General features: G+C 32.7%; 1 protein-coding gene across 4 annotated transcripts; it reads right to left on the reverse strand.

Annotated features, from left to right (window-relative positions):
- On the reverse strand, positions 761-10,540 carry LOC109225881. Of its 4 annotated transcripts, none has more exons than XM_019390692.1 (8): positions 10,368-10,540; positions 9,553-10,092; positions 9,372-9,458; positions 8,240-8,527; positions 6,611-6,781; positions 6,315-6,368; positions 2,038-2,184; positions 761-1,443 (listed from the first exon to the last, which is right to left on the reverse strand). In XM_019390692.1, the coding sequence occupies exons 2-8, from the start codon at positions 9,775-9,777 to the stop codon at positions 1,066-1,068; spliced, it is 1,350 nt and encodes a 449-aa protein (XP_019246237.1). In that variant the 5' UTR covers positions 9,778-10,092; positions 10,368-10,540; the 3' UTR covers positions 761-1,065. The 4 variants fall into 4 exon arrangements, with proteins under 4 accessions (XP_019246237.1, XP_019246235.1, XP_019246234.1 ...); XM_019390690.1 differs by having other exon boundaries at positions 10,336-10,540; XM_019390689.1 differs by having other exon boundaries at positions 10,332-10,540.

Below are 18,054 nucleotides of genomic sequence, written 5' to 3' on the forward strand. Positions count from 1 at the left end.
CTCCAAACCAAACATACATACAAGTGTAATAACATCCTATGAACTTGCTCGCTCACTTAAATTACCAAATTAACATCACACAACAAGAATTTATCATCAAAACTCAAGATTTTCAAGTTTACACAAATTTTTTAATTTTTCACATAATGCGCCGAAATGTGCTCGGGTCACCCGGGACCACAACCAAATATATGTGCAAGTTCAATAACATCATACGAACCTACCTATCGTCAAAACACCAATCCGAGGTTGTTTACTAAAAATGTTGATCGTGGTCAACTCTAGCATCTTTTAAACTCAAAAAATCACATTTTCTTCTAAAAACTTTCTGAAAAACGACACCGACCATGTATGCAAATCAATAAATATCAAATGAATCTATAGGAGGTCTCAAAATACTGAAATTAAAGCTAGCACTCAAAACGACTGGTTGGGCCATTATATTTTACCAAGCCTGTTTAGTGCTATTGTCATTTGAAATTGCACTGAAAATAATTTTAATCTGTCTTTTGGCAAACTAATGTGATTGCGAGCATTTGATATCATGCAGTATCCCATGAGTGAGCAACCATCATGTATTGCTTGCTTTTGATGATTGTTAGAACCTAACATTTCCATCATTTTCAAGAGTGGATGGCAACTCTAAACATGTTTGTGTACCATATGCATTTTACTTTCTTTAAATACATAAAGTATCAGAGAAATACTTTGGTTTTTCTGGAAATGATACTATATAAAAGACCAACTGATCAAATGACAATTAATAAAAAAACAAATTGATACATATATAAGATTCAAAACCACGCTAATAAATTTTGTACTAGTAGCCATTCCAACCGAATATTTGCTATTTCCTTACCTGTTTAATGCTATTTGTCTTATTTAATTAATACATACATTTCTTTTCCTCTCAGAACATAGACACAAGAACAAAAACAATGTGGAATTAGCATAAACAAAGTTGGAAATAGCAAGCCCTTTCCATTTAAATCTCTAAAAAACAAAAAAACAAATTGCTGATAGAGACTTTGCCTCATCAAAGACACTCGGCCCATTAGGCCCATTTCATGTGCACTGTGGGTTTTTACCAGGCCCACCATAATAGAAATGGGTACCCCATTCATTGTTATAATCACTTTTAATGTCATAGCAATTTGTGTTCTCAGCTAAGATTGATATATCTTGGGCCGAGCTGAGGCTGTTGTCAGAATCCACAATCTCAAGATTTCTGAAATAACTTGCTTTTCTAAACCCATCTTCAGCAAAATGGCCTGAGCCCATTTGAGTGGACGTGTGTTCTCCGTTGGCCCGTGAATTTACGACTTCTCCACCCCACTCGACCATTGTGGCCCGATCTGCTAAATGAGTAAATAACTCTGCTGGCCAATAGCCCACTAACGTGTTATCACCAAACACCATCCACCAATTCCCTAGCTTTGGATCCTAAAATTGACAAAATTAAACATTTTTTAGATTGTAAAAATGGAAACTTCTTTTCTTTGTACATAACTATATTATAACCAGGACATCCTTTTCTAGAGAGATAATACCTCAAGATCAGTGGCGTAGCCAGAAATATGTATAAAAGGTATAAACTATTTGAAAACGAGTCAAATAGACCATACACGGTGGTTTCTGATTAGTTTTGGCAAACAAACTTTGAACCTGTGAATAACACATCACTTTGAACACCCTGGAAAACTGGACTGCCTCACTCAACTATATTAAGTGGATTCAAAATATAATATATAACCGGATAAAATAGTATTTGACTTATATATACGCTATAATTATCCAACAAACGGTATTCGCTTGACCATCGTTCACATAGTGTGGCTATAGCACTGCTTAAGACAGACCATGATAGCATTTGTCGCTTACTTCATTGAATTGTGATTCTAAAAAGAAAATTTAGCTTGGTATATATTCTTCAGATTATCATGTCAAGTTTACTATGAAGTTATTAGAACCTTTATGTACTTAGAACCTAGAAATGCAATTGATTTTTATTAGAAAGAAAGGGAAATTAGAAGGGACCTTCCAAATGAGAATGGTGACATCATATTGATTTCCTTCGACAGAAGAAACTGGAGAAATGGCAGCTCCAATGGCAATTCTACTATTTGTTTGCACAAATCCTGCACATAGTAGATTGTAGCATCCTGTTGCTTGATAGGCATCACTCTGTTCATATACCAACAAATACATCGTATGCATTAGTCTTTCTAACTTATAATTATAATATATAGTTAAGTGTATGTGTTTTCATAAAAAAAAATTAGATTATCATGAAGAGCTTAATCAAAAGGAGCTCTGAAAGTCAGGTATCTACTGATAAGAGTATCTAAGGATTAGGTCATTTATACATAACAATCTATGTATTATAAAAAAATTCTGAATTACTGTTCTTCGCATAACAATCATGACATTATTTTTCATCGAATAACAAATTTCTATATTATAATCCCACTTAACTAGTCGTAAACTAAATGAGCCCTTTAACTATATATACAAGTCATGTATTAGTCCAAACATGTATTGATCAATACTATGATCTATAGTCACAAGTTCAAACCACAAAATCAGACAAAGATACTTGCGCCAAGGTAAATTTGCCTCCTCTTGGAATACATTTCTTCTCTGGACCCCACGAAAATGTGAGATTTTTTGTACGTCGGGTTGCCCTTTTTTTATGATCATGGCTGGTTCTACTTCCTCCTCACTTTTCACTAATTATGTTTGTTTACTATTCCTGTCTTTGTTAGTGTTCAACAACTTTGTGAGGAAGGTATTAATTATTTAGCATGCATTGCGCCAGAAAAGACGGTTCAAATTTTTATGAATGGGGTTTGTCAATGTAGTTAATGTTATCACATCAAAGTTCTCTACCCTTCCTTTATTTTTATGAGTGCAATAAATAGCAATTCTATCAAAATATAGTATAGTAGTAGTAGTACAACTAAGGAATTCATGAAAGATTGGATAAAAAAGGATATGGGGAAGAAAAATGGAGTCCACATAATTTGTACTTCCTCCATTAACTTTTACTTGTCCACTATGGACTTTGCACTCCTTTTAAAAAATAATAAATGAAGTGAATAATCGACCATGATATCCATATTAATTGATGCATATATTTAATGGATTTGAGAAAATGATTTGAAATAAGCAATTAATACTATGGGTATAACAGGAAAAAAGAAATTGTCTTATCTTGATATGCTAAAAATGACAAGTAAAAGTAAAAATCTATTTTTAGAATACTGGACAAATAAAAATGAACAGAGGGAGTATTTCCTCTTCAATTCCAAGAGAGATTCCTTACCATTATACAGCTCCACATGTTCTAATTAATAAAGAAAACTTTAAGTTAAAAATTTGCATAGTCTTTTTTCTTGGACAACACTTGCATTTACACCACTCTAACTGTGGGAAACCAATATTCATTGCATGGTTAATGTGCTCTTTGAATGTTGACTCTTAACCACTCATGTGCTTCTATGCCTTTCTGTCTTCTCCATCCTCTCTTTTTCTTTTTCACTTTATTTCCATTCTAGTGCTCTAAGTTTTAGTTGTTTCGATTTAATCCTTTTAATCTTTCCTCTTTCTTTCTATACCCTCACTCTCTTTTTTCTTAGCTAATACTCTTAGGCCTTAGCTGGTCTTTGAGCAATCACATGAAAAAAGTGCTTTCTCATATTATATTATTAAGGAGTTAACTTTATAATATTGATAGCGTAAAAAATATTTCACTTTTTAGTTTATTGTTACAGCTAATCTACCTTATTTTTTTAGATTACAATTGTTACTCCTTAGTCATGAACGTTACTTACAATTATCTTTTGTACAAGTTGATAATATTTTTTTATATTGTCAATGTATACCAGTTAAGCTTTATTATTTTTGTAATTCTAGTTATTACTTTTTCACTTTTTTCCTTTTCTAGATGTATATTTGTCCTCATTCATATCATCCTCTCAAGGCCTCTATTCTGAATATTAACTTATTTTCCCTCCATAGAAATTGCAACGGCTGAAACCGCGCATTCTTTAATTATTTTGTATTATTGTTTAATTGAGTTTAGTATAAAAACGACCAAGTAATAATTAATCATCAAAGTATTAATTAGCAAGGAGTTGACTATATTGAGATCTAGACATTTTGATGATAGGCTATAATTGCATATTTTAGTCGCTTATTACACTCGAATTTACTGCACTTTAATTGAGTTTGCGCTTTAATCGCTAGTGTTTTGCACTAATTGTGTGTTTTATGCCTTGTAGGAGTGATTCCGAGCTATATAGATGTTATGGAATGAATTTAAGTGATTTGAAGCTTTTAAGTCTGAGTAAAAGCTCAAGGAATTAAGCCAGGATCGTGTTCGGGGGTCAAATTTGATAATTAAGAACGAACGAAGACTTGAGGAGGTATATTGCGTACTCTCTAGTAAAATAGACATAACTTTTTGCTCAGAACTCCATTTGGGCTCCACAATATATGGTTGGAAAGCTAACTCAAAGGGCTACAACTTTCATGTTTTACGTTTTTTCAAATTCCAAACGGAACAGGGTGAAAAACCGCGGTTCCACCGCGACCGCGGCAGAGTGTACTCGCGGACAACTGAAGAATCAGAGAGTATGTTTGGCCTCGGTTTGACCGCGACCGCGGTGGGACCGCGGCAGGAAGCGAAAATTTCAGGGACTAAAGTGCAAAACATGGGATTTTAAGTCCTAAACCCTATATTAAACAAAGGAGGCCGGCCAAGAACAAGGAGGGGACATATTTTGGACACAAATTAGACCTAAGGAGGCGGAGAGACACTACTTTAGGGTTAGACAACACCCTTGGAGGCAAGAACACATTGGGAGCAAGGCGGAGAATTCTTCTACGAGTTTTTTCCTTCCTCTTCCTATTTTTCATTGTTGGTTATGACTTTTAGTATTGTAGTTTTACATACTATTATGAATAGCTAACTTGTTATCTAGAGTTTGATAGAACCTTTTGTAGGATAAATTTTTGTTATGTTTTTATATAATTGAGCCATAGCCTTTTCTCTATTTGTTCAACTACGTTTATATTGTGGTTGATTGAAAAGCTCTCAATTAGCTGTGCCTATTTAGTATGCATAACTCGGGAGAGAGTGCATATTTAGGTAATTGTTGAACAACACCACTCCCAAAGTATATGAGGGATCAATAACCGAGGGTTTAAAGGCGGGATTAGGGATAACGAAGCCTTGGGTGCGATCTGAAGTGAGCTGTATTAAAAGCCAGCTAGCGTAGCCCGGGAGAGTGCGTCTAGTAAATTGTCGTAATTACTCGGAAGAGATTTACGGTAATAAGAGTGCTCATGATCGGTAGAGAATACTTAAGCGAAATTATAGAAGACATAGCAGGAAGGATTCCGAAAATTGGGGAAATCATAACTCTAGACCTCCTTAATCTTTTCTCTAACCCTCAGTATTGTTAGTTGTTAATTTACTATTTTAATTTGTTAGTTAAGTAGTTAAACACAAGAATCTTAATATCTATAAGTTAGGAATTGTTCAAGCTTGTCTTATTGGTGATAGTGAACAGCTGTAGCTAAACCTTAGTTCTCTGTGGAATTCGACTCCGGACTTGTAAACCGGATTATATTTGCAACGACCGCATTGTCCTTTTTATAAGGCATAGTTGGGCGTGATCACATTTCATTAAGAAAATCATGAAACCAGAGAAGCGATTACTTTAGTTTTTTTTTTCCAGCTACCCTATTGTCCTTAATTTATTCAGGGGGTAAGATTTTTCTTTTAATTTCCTCTGTATGTGCCAAGATTCAGATTACAATTTTGTCAGCAATAGAATTGGGAGTTGTGAATTAATTAATTATATGGTAGATTGAGAAGATCTCAACAGCCAAAGGGGACATAATTTATTAGGTAGATAACTTCCAAGTTCCAAAGCACGAAGTTCCCCAAATAAAATAAAAAGGTTGGAAGTTTCCATTGACCCAAGACAAAGTTGACTTTCAGCTTATTCTGATTTGATTCCTATAGTAAACTGATAATTAATTATTAATTTAATTAGGTGTTACCTCAAAAAAGAATCTCCCATCTTCCCTTTCAAATTAAAATTAATCTAATGGAACTCTTAATTAAGTGGTTAAATTTCATAGACAAAACATGGGTTTACATAAATACTATATTGCACTAAAATAAATATAAAGTTCATTTTATATTAATTCAGTTGATATATTTAAATGGTATGACACCAATAAATAAACTAGGAAAAACTATTAATTAAAATAAAGAGTGAAGGAAGGGAGAGAAATCTGACCGTCCAATATGTAAACAATCTAGGTCTGCTGTCACCATACAGCTCCGGACTAACCTGACTAGTAGAAGAATCAAAGCTTTAGAAATTCAAATTTATTTTCTTCTTGCCTTAGCAGCATAAAAATATTTTATTACATATAAAATAAAGCAGAATTCGATATGAATAAAGTATAAAAACTTTACTACATTATGAAAGGATAAGGCAGTTTCGTGAGTAAAGAATTAAACTCATTTTTCTGACGAAAAAGAAAGAGGAAAAAAGTGGAGGGATAGTGTGTGGGAAGGAGTACGGAGTACCTGCCAGCCAGCTTCGATGCTGTTAAGATCAGAGCCGTCGAAAGATCCAGATAAAACCCAAATCTGGGAAAGACTGAATTCGTTGACCACCTCAATTGATGGGTCCCATACGTTTATTGTTGCTTTTGCCCCATATATCTCTTGCGAGGTTCCCGTGTATGCTATTGCGTGCTACAAATTTTATCAAGTCCGCAATTAGTAATTATTCCAAGACGGAAATTTTTTATACAAATATAACCAAAAAAAACTCACATTTTAATATTAAAATTTTAAATTCTGATTCTGCCTCAGATAAACAAGGATCACTATAAAGTTTGACATGAACTAATAATTGCTATTGGGCAGTAAATGCACAAGAAAGAAAGCGAAGTTTCGATAACTTAATTTGTTGAGAAACAGCAAGCAACAACCTCATCATAGTTGCGATAATTAAGGTCATAGGAAATGATGTTAAGATAATTATCATCATTCCTCATGAATTATTATTATTATTAATTTTTTTTGGGACCTCATGAATTATTTCCCTACCAAAATAGGTTTTTTTCTCCATAGGTTCTAACTTAAATTAGCTTATTGTACATATTTACTTAATTTATCTTGGGACATTTACACCTTATTACTTAATTTATGTTGAGACATTTACACCTTGCAACCACCCCGAGTAGTGGCCGTGATGCCGTTCATTAATGAAAAGAAAAAGATGTACCTAACAAACGTTGTACATTCGTCTTAATTGTAACACGTACAAGATATTACTATGTTAACTTCTATAGTTTCATCATCTTCAAACAATTACTCCCTGCTGTCCACAATAAGTGATCACTTTGCTTTGGGCACACCCATTAATGAAATACTAAATTCTAGACGAAAATAGTTAGTGTGACTAAACTACTATAAATGTTTATTTAAGAGAAAGAAAAAAAATCCTTACTAGAAGGAATTAAAACAACGTAACCCTTGTAAACTTATAGGACAGCTACTTTCATCCACCCCAAATGGCTCTAAAACAACATCCCTTGATGTATGTTACTTCAGCTATCATTTCATTCAGTAAACTTGTATTATGCGCACTTAACTATTTCATTGGATTCTTGTTTTTCTTATTGATACAAGAATCGAATAACTTTGTAGTCAAAACTTAAGAAGAATAGAAGAAATTAAATCACCTAGCATTTTATTTCTATAAGGATTTAAATATTGATCTTTCGTGATTTTTACCCACTTTATTGTCAATTAGGCTACCCTTAGTATTACACGTGTTTCCCCGTTATTTTACCACAGAATTCAAATTAAAACATGTCGACTAATTAAGCTGTAAAATGTCTAAATACGCAAAGGTAGAAAGACTACGGTCAGACCTCTCTATAACAGCATCCCTATATAACAACACTTCATTATAAAAGCCAAGCTTTTTCGGAACCAATTTTCATATTATGTTATAATGTATGTTCTATAACAGCACTTTGCTATAACATCCAAAAATATTCGGAACAAACAAAGCTATTATAGAGAGGTTTAACTGTACATTAATCACTATAACACTAGACAAAATGCTGCCCCCATATCCATATATAGAACAACAAAAAGAGAAAAATGTAAAGATGGGCAAAAGTAAGTTTTAGTACGTACCTCATGGCCATTGCCACTGACAACATCAGGAGCATCAACACGACGAGCAAGAGGTAATCCATGGCGTTTTTTCTTGCCAAAATCATACAAAGACTTTGCTCTGAGCACATCATTCACTTTGCTCCGCCGTATCGGAACCGTTCCTTTAGGGCAGCGCTGCCCATTTTGGTGCCATAGTTGCCAATTTACTGCACCCAATCTTTCATCACTACTTTTGCTACTGTTACTTATATCTCTCACGGCGTCTGTTTTTACCATCTTCAATTTTGGAATCTCTGGTGGAACCTTCTGTACTTACATTGCAATGATTTGAAGTTATAAATTTATTTTGATCATGAGCTCCATACAATAATGATTTAGCTTGTTGCTTGTGAGTAAAAGAAAAGAAAAACAAAAGTGAAAGTAAAGGTGGTTGGTAGTTGAAATGCTTATTATTACACCACGAAACCGGTAAAAGCCACAGTTTTGCTAGCTATATATTGTTTAATACTCCCCCGTTCACTTTTAGTTGTTCACTTCGGACTTTTCACGCTCCTTAAGAAACAATAAATGAAATATGTAATTTACAAGTATACCCATAATAATGATTGTATTTCCAAAAATCTTGGGAAATGATTTGGGCATTGAGTAATTAATGATAAGGGTAAAATAGAAAAAAAAGATTGTCTTTTCTTGATTTAGTATAGTGGATATATAAAAGTAAAAATATATTTTTAGTATATTGGATAAGTAAAAGTGAACGGAAGGAGTATATGAAAACTACTCCGATACTAATATTCAATATAAATGAGCAAAAAACGGTGACAAAGCTAGAAATTTCACTAAGAGTGTTTAAAGTTAATAAAATTATTATGTGAGTAAAAAGATGTAAATATTGATCTATATATAATTTTTCATGTAATATATAGTTTTCTGTTGAAAAATGTTCAACTGATCTGATTGCCTTTCAATATATGTTATATAGCTCTAAAATCTTTTTCGACTAAGGGTGGTCAATTGACGCCCTTAAGATAATGCAGCTTTTTGCCTTTGGCGCTGGCAACAAATCCCACAAAGAAAGAAGAAGTAGGTGTTGTAGCGTTTAATTTATTAGGTTTAGGTATTATCATCAACAAAAAGTGGGGTATTTTACCTGAATCTTGTGATTCTTGAGAAGAGGATGATCTAAAGCTGGTTGTTTTCTTTTATGAACACAATCTATGATATCTCCATCTGGGCTCTGAAAATTTATAAAGAAAATCCAACCATCACTATAATATCCCACGTGAAATACATATTCCAAGAAAAAAAAAATAAAGAAGATGTATCATCACCTCAATGGTGAAGACAGAAGGCTTGTTAATCTTGTCCAAATGCCTTTCAATTCTTTCAAGTCTTAAGTTGCTAACTTGTCTATACTTTGTGTAGTTCAAATTACTTGGAATTTTGACAGCTGCTGCTTGAGATGTTTGGCACAAAAAGAAGAAAGACCAAAGCAAGAGTAGTACTACTAATAGAGGAGGAAGAAAAACTTGTGTCTTCCTTCCAACAGTGTCCATTTCATTCAGTGCACAAAGGAAATGAAAAGAACGAAAGTTTGTATGAGTGGGGAAAAAATGGAAAGGAATGAAAGAGAAAATTAAAAACTACAGCACCATTACTAGAAAAAATACAGTGACTTTCTTCTCTTAAGCAAAGAGAAAAGGAAACTAAGAAAATGACCTTTACTGAAACATCCTTTTCTTTTCACACACACAAACAATGCATAAATGCTGAGAAAGAAAGGTTGGTGAAAGAAAATTTAATATACTGAGGACAAAACCCTAAATGAGTTTCAGGGTAATGATGATGATGATTGAGAGCTGCAACAACATCTGCATACAATTTATATAAATAGACAGAGTCAAAAGATAAACATTGTTTTTTTACATGATCGATGATCTGACGAGTCGAAGGAATTAAAAGCAGCAGAAAGTTTACTAGAAGAAGAAGATTAACAAGAAAAATAAAAGATTTATTTTTTTGAGTTGATAGAAGCTTAGTTAATGAGGGGGAAGTAGTAGTAGTAGTAGTAGTAAAGTAAAGTAAAGAGGGAATAATAAATCATACAGACCTACCCATCTTCTCAACAATCCCCACTCCCACGCACCTTCTTTAATTAATTTGCCTTCTCACAGTTCAAACCAACTTGAATATTTGCATCTGCCTCTCTGCCACCACACAATCTTCACCATTAATACTCTCCTTTCTCCCTTTGCTTAATTGCTTAATTTCCTCTCTCTTTTTCCTTCTCATTATATATACTCTTCCCCTTTTTTATTTATTATGAACCTGAGGGAATATCGTTTTCTTTTCTTTTTTCTATCTCTTTCAAAAAAGAGTTCAAATTCTTTTGTACTAATGGTATAAAAGATATTTATGCAATCAGATAATTTATAAGGTAATTATAAGTATTCTCTTGAAAAGTAACTGATATATAGTCTGGTAAATATGTAATAACCAACTGCTATCAAAGGTTAAAATTCCACGGACGCTAACCATTTACACCGTTAATATTTAATCATTTACTATAACTTAAGTCCTTTAAAAAGAACCACATAAGATTTTAATATGAAATTACATTAATTTATCATGAATAAATGATACTGAAAGTGCTAATATATTATGCAAATAATATAGTAAAGATGTACTATATGATATCATGTGTTCGGGGCGTAAATAAGTTTTTCTATGTCACTAGCCACCTGGTCGTTCTTCCTCTTATTCTCCCCCTTTTTTTCGCTACTATAATGCTATTTCACATTTGATAGTGTTACTTGTAATTCTTTTTCTAAATTCTAGTAGATCTCCGAATTAGTCTACACAAACCGTGTTGACTGTTCCATTAAGAGAACTAAAAATAAATTAAATGAGTTTGGTGAGAAGAAGACTTGAAAGGCAACATATATATTGTTGAGCTACATATGCATATAAAGGAATTAGAAGTGTTAGGATAACTTTTACTGAGGTATAGACGTTATTCAAATGATTTTGACAGTACAACTTAATAGTTTTAAAAATCAGGGTTGGTACGAGGGAGAGAAGAAAGACATTTTTGGTTAATCTTTAATTTATTTGCAGTCTACTTGAGAAGCTGCTAGTGTTTAGATTTCATTTTATTTTATTTTATATTAATAAATGAATAAATAATTTGAGACAATTATTTTTAGTTACCATGAGTGGTAATATGAGACGGAGGGAGTATACGAGCTTCTTTGGAAAGCCACCTAGGAATTGGATTTGGGTGTAATTACACAATTTGGCATGTTTGTTTGGCCAAGTAATTACTTCGTCAGCATGAAATTGGGTGTAATTGGAGGGTGTGTAATTACACTCTCCAATTCTCAAGGGGGAGGTGAGAATTGGTGGTAAGTACACTGTATAATTAAAGTTGTCAAAACGGGCCTGCCCAGCCTAGCCCAGCCCAAGCCTCGTGGGCTTTTTAATTTGGTGGGCTAGGACAGGCTGGCCCGCCATATGGATGGGCCTTAAAATGGCCAGCCCAACCCAGCCCTAAGAGGGGCGCGGGCTAGGACGGGTCGGCCCTTTAACTTGTTTTTAGAAAAAAAAAATTCTTTAAATCCCTAAATATTTTTTTGTGACGTTGTCGATTAATCATATCAACAACTTGTGTTTGCTTAGAGCGTACAAAAAGCTTGTTATTTGTCGAGGAATCTCGTAATTAAAATGCATATTCTCTATATCTCTAGCTCTTTTTTCTAAAGTTTCATGAATATTTTCTTAATACTTTTCTTTCATTTTCCTCAGATTCAGAGTTTGCTTCAATAAGGTTATATGCTACGGTTTTTTATTTTAGGATTAACATTATTTGTTGATTTAATCATTATAGTCTATAAATTTTTTAAAATTCTTGAAATTTGCTAGTGGTCAATTTTTTTTGGTGTATTAAAATTGATCTTTCTATACTGAAGAGCAATTTAAATATTAATAATATATTAAAGTAATCCAAACTGATCATTATCCACTTAATATTATTATTGTTCACCTAAATTTTTTTGAATTAATTATTAATTAAGCAAAAGAAAATCTAATTTTGTCATATTCTATGCATGTCAAATATCTAAATTCTAATTGATATGGAAGGGTAAATGAGCAATATAGGGTTGGGAATGGGGATTATAGTTAATAGTTATTTTAGTTTTTATATTTTTAAAATACTAAATATTTAATAGTTTATTAATTTGAATTAAGCCTCACTTTTATATGGGCTCAAAAAATCCTAGCCCAACCCTACCCAAATAGCGGGCTGGTTGGGCTGGGCTCACGGGCCAAGCCCATTTTTACGGTTATATGTATAATTACAAGGCTGCTTTTTATTTTCTTTCATTTTTATTTTTATTTTAATTTATTTTCTTTATAACTTTTTATTTCTATTATTTTAAATATTTTGATTTTAATTTTACTTTTAAATTTCTTTTATTTAAATATATTTTTCTTTGTATATTATTTGTACTTATAAAAATTTATAGGCATATATTTATTAACTTTTAAGTTTTGATAATTACTTCATTTAATATTTAATATAACTATGTAATTACACTTGTGCAACCAAACAGTAAACTTTTAATTACACTATGATAAACTAACAAGTCGTCGTAATTACACAACTGTACAATTACTAGAATGTATAATTACTGCCCTAATAATTAAACCAATTCCAATTACTTGGTGACTTACCAAACATACCCTAAAAGAACGTATGTAGCGCTTATGAAAAGGATATGAGGACTGGCTAATCATTTATTCTACAATTAAAGATGGGGAAACAGTGACCCCACTGAATGAAAGTTCTACCAAAGGCTAATTAAGGAGGGATGCTTCCTTGCCAATATTTGCCTATTGTGTATGAGTTGGCAGTGTTTATAGTTTTTATTCCTCAATCCCTTATAAAAAAATGCCTTGATCTAGGAATTTTGATTGTTCTTTAGTTTGACTTTATCCTTGAATTTACTACTACTTAGATTTTATTGGATCTTAAAGTCCCTATTTGAAACCCTAGCTCCTTATTATCATCTTGTTGTTATTTTACCTTGTGTTAAACTAATTTACTCCATATGAAAATGTTTATCTAATAATTAAAAAAGAAAAAAAAACTTAGTGAAATTTTTTGGAATGAATTAGAGGCACACATAAATTGAGTAAAGAAAAAGTTTGTGATGCAACTTCTACGGTCAACATTCTATTAAAAACAGGGGGTGTTTTTTATTTTTTATTTTTTATTTTTTTCATTTATATATTTTATTATTATTATTATTATTTAAATTTCAAGCTTATTGGGGGAAAGAAAGGGTTCTTCTATTCTGTTTGTTTCCGAACATTGGGACCGAAGAAGTCCCTTAATCTATGCTTCACTTCACGCATCTCCATGGCGTAGAAGTTGCATCTTACTTGGTTACTACTTATATTATTTATTATGCAGCGATCAATAAATATATCTATATTATTAATAAGATTTACTATTCATTCAAGTTTTACAATATTTTAATGGAGCATTAATTATAAGTGTAAGCTTCTATTCTGAAATCTCGAATTCCCTTTTCTTTATTTGTCTGTTTGTTCATTCAAATTCAAACAAAAATATTGAAGATTTGTCAGCTTCTTTAGCTCTCCAAATCTGGAACTCTGGAATTTGACTCGCTTTTTTTTAATGTTGGACTACAAGAACACACGCTAGCTGAGATAACATTTTTCTTGTATATCTGTTTGAATATTCTTTAACCAAGTCAGATTCTCAAATTTATAATTCTATATACGGCCATTTTCATAAATTAATCCTAGCTAGTAGGTGTAATACGACGTCTTTATTCTAGCTGGGTTCTTTGTGTAAACAAAAAGAGATGAGATTATGTTAAAATAACGTTTGTAATAATTTTATAAATTTATACAAAAATTATTAGAAAACACATATTTTTTAATTATATTATTTAACATGCCCTCTCACAGACCGGTCTGTTTCTTTTTTATTAGCCAAATACGTGAAAATTATTTTTGCTGATAAGTGGTAGGGAGATTTGAACCCAGGAGTACCTCCACGTCATCTAATAACAAGTTAAATTATGTGACCTTCTCATCTAAAAACTTAAGTATTGAATTGGACACACCTTTATTTTTTTTAATTATACTTTTGTTTACCCTAAAAATTGGATAACAATTAAACTTATAATGTGGTTTTAAGGATATACGTGATTTCACCTCATACCAATTGATAAATGCAAAGAGTAATAATAGAAATTAACAATAATATAAGGCAAACTAGTGTCTGAACAGAGTTCAGCCCTCGCGCTTGAATACCCTCGAGCTAGTTGTGCAAGAACACTTAAAATGCAACAAACTGATAAACAAGAGAATGTAAATTAAAGAAAGAATATTGTATTGCTTTAATCTGCGTGAATGTAAGGTGTTTACAAAATGATTAGAACCCTCTTTATATAATAGAGGAATCCTATCTATGGTACAATTCTAATTGCGGAAGTAAATCGCATGATTAGCCCAAACGATCGCCCTTGATATGATCTGTTCCAGTATTTCCGCCGTGATCTTCGACCGGTTACGGATATCTCGCTTTTCCGTTATTGCGCTTTGCTTGAAGTCTGTCATATTTGGTCTCGATCGCTGCTGGCCCCGATCTCGACAGGCACCTCGATTCTCGAACTCGAGACCTTGTCTTTGTGCTCTGGTCCGATCCATTACGAGGCTGACCCTCGATGCAATTCCCTGGCCTCGATCGGATAGTAAAATCGGGTAGGTCCGATTTTAACCGTATACAACTTTCAACAACAAGATTAAGAAGTTTACAGTTTTTTGTGACTGCTTCCTTGACAAAATATCTGTCACACCATGATTTTGCTCTTGAACAGATGTAATATCTTGTTCTAATCCTTCAAATATGGTAATATATATGTTCAGCTGCATTACTTGATGCAATTTGTATGTAAATCCAGCCAGAATCATATTAATCAGTCGTCTTGGAAAATAATAACTATATATATGCGATAGTATTTACACTAAATCAAATAATATAGTATAACTTTAAATTTTAATAGATACTAATTAAAGCAAAAATATACGTATTATATTTCACGTAACTATGCTTAACTAATAAAAACTTGTATTGAATTTGTATGTTGATTCGAATGGTGACCCGACAACGGAGCAACTTCCATGCGAGACAAATGCGCAATTCCAGGGAGTTGCACGAGCAGAGTGAGGTTGCGCGACCTAAATCAAATATCAGTTATACTTTCTCCTTTGTCGTAAAGCCCATTGGGTGGCCTAATTGGTTTGAAAAACTAGGGTAATTAGGATCTGTTATGAACAATAAAAGAAGAAGAATATTACAGAGCAAAGTAGAGAGAGGGAATTCTTATTGATATGGGGTGAATTACAATGGAATAGAACCCTCTATTTATAGGGAGATGGTGACTTAGCCACCAAGTAATAAACCCTAGAATCTCTCTAAATATGGACATTCACCATAAATAGAATTCTATTTATAACACCCCCCCCCCCCCGAATGTCTATTCAACAGATAATGTGCCTCGTTAAAACCTTAACTAAAAGAAACCCAATGGGAAAAAAAATCTAGGAAAGGAAAAAGAGTACACATATCTAATAATACGCCTTTTGGTTGCCTCGTTAAAAACCTTGCAAGGAAAACCCAGTGGGACAAAACCTTGTAAGGGAAAAAGAGTACAACGCGTATTAACTCCCCCTGATGAGAGCATCAATTCACATCCTTGAGCATTTGCATTCCAATCTTGTGCACCATCTTCAAAAGATCTTTGGTAGAGATTTGATGAACAAATCAGCCATATTAACTTGAATGAATATATTGCACCTTGAAATCATCATTCTTGATAGAGATATAATGTCTTCATAAATATCGTAGAATGGCTCTTCAATATCTCTATGGAGGTATTCTCGCTATCACATTATCATGCTTATAGTTATAGCAAGATACATATATGCACAAATTGCAATGAGGATGTGGTACTTCAAGATCAAGAATTGTATATGCTTCAAGCAATTTAAATCTTTCAAGGGTCTCATAAGTTAAGCCATATAAGTCATATAATAGACTTTAATTAGATGCATATCAAGGTTTCATGTCATGCTAGACAAATAAGATATCGAAAACTGATTGCACATATCATTGGCTTTATACTTTCAAGTATTTGAACTACATGTTCAAAACTACATGTCTTTCATATGAATTCAAATTATACTTGAATTGTGGCTCTTCCATTTGGCCAATATTTTTGTGTCTATATTCGATAGACTTAAGATCCTCATCTATCTTAGCGCTATGATAGATGTCGTCGACAAATATTTTATATCGGTTCCAACCTCCTTATTTTTCATAAAGACATAACATAGAGATCTCTTCATTCATATATTCAGGTACCTGAATCTCTCATGAGATTTTATGAAGTGTTATGTCATGTGATCTTCTAGATCACTTGCCTCCTTTATTATGATCATTTTGATCATTTGCTCATCTTCTTTATCAAGAAGTTTATTTGAAACCGATTTGTCTATACGCTTTAAGCGTACCATAGACTTTGTCCTTCTAGGACTTAATAGGAGAATTTGCAACGAGAATATAGTTACTTTCTTTGGGTCAGCAAATGCGTCTGGCATGCTTTGCAATATATTGCAAATGAATTATCCTTTTATGAACTTCAAGTTCATATTATCTTATTCGAGGATCTAGATGTACAAATGATAATTCATTCCACGTAACTTTTTCTCAACTGTTTATCATGTCTCCCCCTCATGTTAGAAAAACTAACTTGTTTCCTCAACTTTGAGAACCCATCTTTGTGCGTTATGGTGTTAATCAAAATATACACCGCACATCAATAATAATAAGATGGAATTATTTGGTTCCTGACCCTGAACCACTTGTGAGGGGAGAAAATAATATACTTTCGTATATAACGTATATCAAACTGATATAGATAACTTTGTTCTCATAAGCAATAGTTTAGCTATTAAGTGGAGGCACTCAATAAATCATGTTTCTAAACCAACTGTGATGTAAACCAACTTATCAAGATGAACTATCTTGAATAAAAAATCTGGAAATTATGCTCTAAATCAAATTATTGAGCAAGTTACCTCGCAAACACCATGTTGCGGGTTAATAATAATCGCACATGTAACCATCTCATAGATGCATCTTATGTGGTATACATGGCAGGTGAATGGGCCCATATTCACCTTTGATATTTCCAGCATTCATGGGATTCAATCCCAATTTTAGTTGGTCTATTAATTAATGAGAACAAGCAATATAAGAGAATTCGTAAAGAACTTTCTAGTTCTTTAATATCTACCCATGTGAATTCTCTATTATTTTTGCACATCATACTTAAATTGATATGGCTAAACCAATTATGCCAACTGAATAAATTATCAATATTGATAAACTTCAGATTTACACCATGACGTGTGCAATTATCAATAAACTCCAAGTTTATTATGATATGGGTTTTTATATCAATAAACTTCTACTTTATTGTGGCATTCTTTTGTTTGTGTAGTACAAACTGAAGAATAAAGCGGGTAGCTTTTCACATACATATTACCCAGCTACAAGTTGTAGTAATAGAAGATATTAAATCTTTCCTTTATTTATAGTCTCAATATAATCAATTGCTTTCGCGTATACTTTGGAAACTGAATAAGTTTCTTTGAGACTTACTACAATACGATACCTTATTGGTAATCAATTGTGTTTCTCCAAAATAATAATAATTGGCTCTTCCAGAGCT

Source organism: Nicotiana attenuata, chromosome 5, assembly GCF_001879085.1.
Source record: "Nicotiana attenuata strain UT chromosome 5, NIATTr2, whole genome shotgun sequence".
NCBI lineage: Eukaryota > Viridiplantae > Streptophyta > Magnoliopsida > Solanales > Solanaceae > Nicotiana > Nicotiana attenuata.

Excerpts from the sequence above, each read along its gene's own strand:
- LOC109225881 (XM_019390692.1), bottom strand. The coding sequence starts at position 9,777 with ATGGACACTGTTGGAAGGAAGACACAAGTTTTTCTTCCTCCTCTATTA. Across the intron at positions 8,528-9,371 it reads TCAAGAATCACAAGATTCAG|AAGGTTCCACCAGAGATTCC; the intron begins GTAAAATACCCC and ends ATGTAAGTACAG. Across the intron at positions 2,185-6,314 it reads GATTGTTTACATATTGGACG|AGTGATGCCTATCAAGCAAC; the intron begins GTCAGATTTCTC and ends GTATATGAACAG.